Source organism: Poecile atricapillus, chromosome 4 (genome assembly GCF_030490865.1).
Source record: "Poecile atricapillus isolate bPoeAtr1 chromosome 4, bPoeAtr1.hap1, whole genome shotgun sequence".
Taxonomy (NCBI): Eukaryota; Metazoa; Chordata; class Aves; order Passeriformes; family Paridae; genus Poecile; species Poecile atricapillus.
In genome coordinates, this window is record NC_081252.1 from 26,922,614 (window position 1) to 26,928,406 (window position 5,793).

Here is a 5,793-nt window from a genome sequence, read left to right on the forward strand (position 1 = left end):
TAGAAGAGATATTAAAAAATATTGATAAATGTCTATTAAAATGAACAATTATTGATTCTGTTCACCCTAGAGAAGGAGAAAGGGTGGGGGAAAAAAATGTTAAAATTGAGAACAGGATTCTTCCAGCAATTGCTGCTTTTGAGTCCATGCTATTGTAATGATGGAATATCTTAACTTGGGGGAGACGCATTAGGATGATAGCCTTGCCTTTTATATTTTTTTTTGTGCTCAGAATGAATTCCTTTGTCAGATATGCCGTGATCATAGTCGGTCCTACAGAATTTCACTATGCAATGTAAGGAGGAATTGTACTTCATGATTGCTGATAGCCTAGGTATAGCACCTCTAGCACCCACGTTTATATGTGATGGGACATAAATGCACATGTAATGTTTCTTCCCCATTACAGTCTGTAAATTTCTCTGAGGTTGTTCCCAGATTAAAACTAGACCAGGAAAAAGGCCTCCAAACTAAGATCAGGATCCAAAGAGGACAAATATGAATTAAAGAAAGAAAACTTAGGAGAGAATAGTACTGAGCAAATTGATAGGTCTACAGTAGATACCCATGGTGACATCCACATTATTTGTTTGCTCCTGGATTCTCACCCAGAGGCTCTTAACTGTGCCATTACAACTCCATACATTCCAACCCTTCTATTACGTACAGTGCCACTCCCCCTGCCTCTTCTGCCCTGCCTTTCCCTCCCAAAGAGTCTGTAACCATCCAACAGGGCACTCCAGTCACAGAGCTTGTCCCACCAGTTTCACTTAGGCCAATGATATTGATTCTCTGGCACTGGGTGAAAGTTTTGAGGCCATCATTGGTTGTTCCTCAAGCTGCATTCATTGGTATAGAAACATTTCCACATGTGGTACTTTGTAGCCAACACTTGTGGAGCAGATTGAGGGATCCCATTAGCGCTCCTTTCCTCATGTTTTGGCGCCCAATCACACTGCTCGTCACTGACCAGCCTGGTATTTTCCAATTCCCATTTCCAGTTTAAAGCTCTTTCAAAGAGCTCTGCTAGCTCCTGTGCTAAAAATCCTTTTCCCCTCTGAGAAAGGCTCATCCTGTCAGGTGTCAGTAAATCAGGTGTTGAATAGATCACCCCACAGTCAAAAAACCCAATATTTTTTCGCTTGCACCACCCTCAGAGCCATACATTGACCAGATGGACCTGCCTATTCCTATCAGTATAATACCTTGTTTCAGAAAGGTCAAGGAAATCACTAGCTGTGCTCCAGATCCATCAACCAGTTCTCCCAAGGCCCTGGCACCTCTGTTGATTGAGTGCACTGTGTCAGGTGAGTTGGTTTAAAAACCATTTATTAGTATAAGTGTTTTCTCAGGAGAGACATCTTTCTATGTCCCATCCAGGCACAGCAGGAGCAGCAGTGGCATCAGCACAGGTGAATTCCTCGTTCTCTTCTCCTTGTGCCCCACAAGGAGATGCTGCTTGAGAAGGTGCCAGGGCCAGGAGAGCATCTGCTGTGCTGGTCCCTCTGCTCGGCTTCCTTGGCTGCGTCCTTCAGAAGAGCAGGACAGTGCGGACACTGAAAAGTGGAAGGGAAGGGAAGGTTTGCTGCAGCTCAGGAGCAGGCAGTGGGGCAGGCAGGTGTGCCTGGGGTGCGGCCCTTTCTTTGTCATCCAGCCTCTTCCTGACTGAGCTGCATGAGATGTGCAGCAGCAAGACATGCAGCAGCGGGGCAGCCTTCAAATCCCTGCTGAGGGAAACCCTCAGGGAATAAGGCCACAGGATCTGTGCTGAGCTGAACCATGAGCAGGAGGGTTCCCTGTGCTGCACATGGGCTCTTCCCTCTGGGCTATGGCAGCTCTTGCCACCACTCAGCTGTGAGGCCCTGCTTCCTCAAAAGGCTCAGGTGCTCTTTGGGAAGCCAGTGTTGCCTGCTCTGCCTGTTGGAATTCTAGAAGGAGGTGTTGAGGTTTGCTGTACCTCGCTCCTGCTGGTCAGGGTCTCACCTTTTTCCGGCACGTAACAACTCAAATCCCTCGTTCACTTTAGCGAATGGCAGCGTGTGTGTGATCAGCAAGTCTGGATTGAATTTCTTCTCCAAATAGCTGGAAACTAATTTGGGGATACATTCCCTTGATTTCCAGCCTAGAAACAGGAGAAAGCAGCTGCATAAATAATGGGAGAAAGGGTGTTTTGGTAGGGTGGTGCTACTGTGAGGGTCAGGACTGAGAGACCAATGCTGGTGCCACACTCTTGTGAGAGATTTTCTGTTCTCTAGGATGAGTGGGTTTCTGTGTGAAACAAGCAGAGGACTATTTGCATGTGTCATGCTAATGTTTAATGCAGGCAATGCATGCTCCTCTTTAGTTGTCATCTTCTTGAAAACCCTCCTTACTGTGACTTGTCAACTACCATGAAAGGAAAAGCTGAAATATTTAGACTGTGTTCTTAAGTCTCATACCTCCAAAAATAGTCCCTTTCCAGGTACGCCCAGTCACCAGAAGCATGGGATCGATGGAAATTTCTGAACCAGAATCCAGTTCCCCAATCATCACACAGACACCAGTGTTCATGTTGCAGGAAGCCAAGGCAGCAATCTGATGGGACAGGCAGGAGAATTAGAGAAAGCCCTGATGAGCTGGTCAGGGGAGTGTTCTTTCTGTGCAAATTCCTACTCCTCCCTGGTAATCTGAAAACAGACATCCCCCCTTGTGGAGCAGAGCTGGAGGGCTTGTGGCCTCTTTTAAGATTTGTACGCTGTTTCATCCTCAAGGCAGCAGACGGCCTTTGTGCCTCCTGCATTGCAGGCAGCAGGCGAGGACCTTCCCTTGGGGGTGAATTTTGTGCTGAAAGGAGCCTGTGATGATCTGGGAGGGAGGAAAGGTGCTGAAGCGCCACCTACCATGGTGTCTGCCTGTCCGATGGCCTCAAAGGAGTAGTCCACGCCCTGCCCGGTCATCTCGGTGAGCACCTCCTGGACGGGCTTCCTGAAGTCTCGGGGGTTGATGCAGTCGGTGGCTCCCAGCTCCTTGGCCTTGGCAAACTTGTCGTTGTTGATGTCCACGGCAATGATGCGGGAAGCTCCAGCTGCCTTGCAGCCCATGACGACAGAGAGGCCAACTCCTCCGAGGCCAAAGATGGCACAGGTGGAGCCTGGTTTTACCTGCACAGATGGGACCCTGTGAGTCTCCATCAGGAAAAGGAGGAGGAGGAGGGAGCAGGGGAGGTTTCATTTGCACAGGATTGATGAGGTTGTGAGGGTGTCCATGGTGTGCTAAACACACCTAAATACCAACCTTGGCTGTGTTGATGGCAGCCCCATAGCCTGTGGAAAACCCACAGCCAAGCATGCAGATTTTGTCCAGAGGTGCCGCAGCATCGATCTTGGCAACAGCGTACTCTGGGGCCACGGTGTATTCAGCAAATGTGCTGATCCACATGAAGTGGTGGATCTGCTTCCCTTTGCAAGAGAAGCGGCTGGTCTTGTCTGGCAGTAGACTTTGTGATTCAGTGAAACTGTGGGGAAGTACAAACATTTGTATTTGATTGACTAAAGCACTGATGGGGGTGTCAGACTTGTCACAAAGTCAACCCTGTGTAGGTGTAGGGGAAGGCAAAGCAAACTCACTGGAACTTCTGGCAGTAGTTGGAGTCAGGATTCCGGCAGAAGCTGCATTCCCCACACCGAGGGATGGCAAGTGGGATCACTTTGTCTCCTGCAACAAAGTGGATCTCTGTTAGGTGCCTTTTGCTCAGTAGACCCTGAGGGCACTGCCTGTTGAATCACATCTCCTGAGATTTCTGAGGGCAGAAACCTACCATGAGCCCTCTGCTTTCCCTGTGAGCATGAATGCTCTGTCCCCCAGTCATCTACAGGAGGAACAGATTGGGAAAGTGGGCATGAGAGTCCAGTGCAATGGAGTGTGCGCTCAGGTTTTTAACCACTGACTCAGGAGCAGGGGGAAGTTTCTGAGCTCTTGGCAGAGATTTGAGGCCTGAATCCTGGGTGTGCATTTGAGTGTGTGTTGGTTACCTGGTTTCACAGAGGTCACTCCTTCTCCAATGCTTTCCACAATCCCAGCTCCTTCATGGCCTAGTATGACTGGGAAATCCATATTAGGAAAGGAACCTTTCAAACCGTGATCGTCTGTCTGACAGATGCCTGTGGCCACAATCTGTTTGTAGAGGAAAGAGTAAATGGTGATTTGTAGAAATAGTCCAGCCTCTCTTTATCTCAGTTTGTGGAAGATTTTTTCACAGAACGTCTCTGGACTGTGAATGCCTATGAGAGGACACAGATCGTTTGGTTGTATCCAAGGTACAGCCACAAGGAGAGCAACTCCCGCAAGGGAGAAAAAAAATTGAAATAAAGTTTTTACCTTGATCCGGACTTCCCCTGCCTTTGGAGGTGCAACTTCCACCTCCTCAACAGAGAGAGGTTTGCTGGGGGCCCAGGCAACAGCAGCCCTGCACCTGATAACCTGGAAGCAACCGAGAAGAATTCATTGCAGAGAAAGGTTCACCTTTGACAAAAAGCCCAGACAGTTGTCTTACAATCACCAAAGCCAGAGGTGTACAACACGGGTCTCTGCACACTGCAGCACACACTTCTAGAGCTACACAGCTGTCCTGTGCTGTTTCTGGGGGTTACTGGTTGGGTGGGATGTGGTGGGACAGCAGAAACACTGGAGTACTCAGCTGTACGTGAAGCCAAACAATGTTCAGTAAACACTGGCTTTGTGTGAAGAGTGAAATGCAAAATGAAGTGTCAAAATGAAGTGGTGTATGAGGCAGATGTAACAGCAATGGGAGCGCTTCTGTTGTTTAAGGCAAGCAAGAGGGAACTTTTACTTTTAGTGGGTTGAAGGTACATAAAAAGAGGTTACAAAGCACTCCCAGCCTGCCTGGCAACTAGATAACTTCTCCCCTTGCCAAAAGGATGATTTCTTTGTGCCATTGCTCAAACCCTGTGCTGCTGAATCCAAAGTTGTTTGGCATCAGCAAAATGGAGTTTGCAGCTTGAAAAGGGCATGGCCATGGACAAGGTTGAGTGCAGGAGACGAGTGGCTGAAGAAGGCACCACTGAAGAGCTCCTTTTGCTGTCAGAGCAGGAGCACAGAATGGGATTGAGCAGGATTTTTCCGAGCAGCACAATTGCGTATTTTGTGTCCCGAGCAGCTGGGCAGGACAGAGGGGGAATGCACGACCTAATGCAGGTACGGACACGTGCAGTTGTCCAAAAGCAGAATCTGGTGAAATTCACAGGGGTTTGGAAGAGGTGGAGGAGGAGTAAGGTGGGAAGAAAGAGGGCACGCAGAGTGGTGTGCAGGCTGAGCCTTTTGCAGGGGATTTCGCCAAGAGCAGGGCACCTGGGGAAGGAGGATGTGAAATGCGATGTCCTTACTTTTCCGGCAGTGGCCATGTGGTCTTAGCAGAGCTGTGTCTGTCACTGTCGCCGGCTGGAGGGAAGCTGCCTCTGGCCCGTGTGGCCCAAGCCGCGCGTTGTGGAATTCCCCAGGCGTGGAGCGGGAGCAGTCCTGGTGCGGCACCGTCGCAGCTGGAGAGCGCTGGTTAATCTGTGTCAGATGCTGGGTGCTAGGCAGCGCAGCGAGTGCTGAGGGGAGGAGCTGGATAGCGGCAGGGAGATGGATGGGGCAGAAGTCCTCCGGGGAGGCTTTTATCGGTGACCCTGCCCTTGGGTCATCCCCTGCCCTCCCCGCCTTAAAGGCTCAGAGAGCTCAGAAGGGTTGTTTTATTTCTTGGAGTTGCTTCTGGCAGGTGTGGAAGGAGGAGAATTGTGGCACTGATGGGGCTTC

The 5,793-nt window shown here is 49.6% G+C and overlaps 1 protein-coding gene across 1 annotated transcript; it reads right to left on the bottom strand.

Moving 5' to 3' along the window:
* Positions 1–1,317: 1,317 nt before the first annotated feature.
* LOC131579315 (alcohol dehydrogenase 1-like) lies at positions 1,318–5,793 on the bottom strand. Its single transcript, XM_058839032.1, has 9 exons — positions 5,382–5,793; positions 4,357–4,458; positions 4,011–4,152; positions 3,606–3,693; positions 3,274–3,493; positions 2,880–3,140; positions 2,439–2,574; positions 1,984–2,122; positions 1,318–1,556 (listed from the first exon to the last, which is right to left on the bottom strand). The coding sequence occupies exons 1-9, from the start codon at positions 5,397–5,399 to the stop codon at positions 1,532–1,534; spliced, it is 1,131 nt and encodes a 376-aa protein (XP_058695015.1). The 5' UTR covers positions 5,400–5,793; the 3' UTR covers positions 1,318–1,531.

Bases quoted from the DNA above. Each gene is read 5' to 3' on its own strand.
- LOC131579315 (XM_058839032.1), bottom strand. The intron at 3,694-4,010 runs GTAACCAACACA...ACTTTGTTGCAG, and splicing joins AGTGACCTCTGTGAAACCAG to GAGACAAAGTGATCCCACTT. The intron at 3,141-3,273 runs GTTGGTATTTAG...CCATCTGTGCAG, and splicing joins CTGCCATCAACACAGCCAAG to GTAAAACCAGGCTCCACCTG.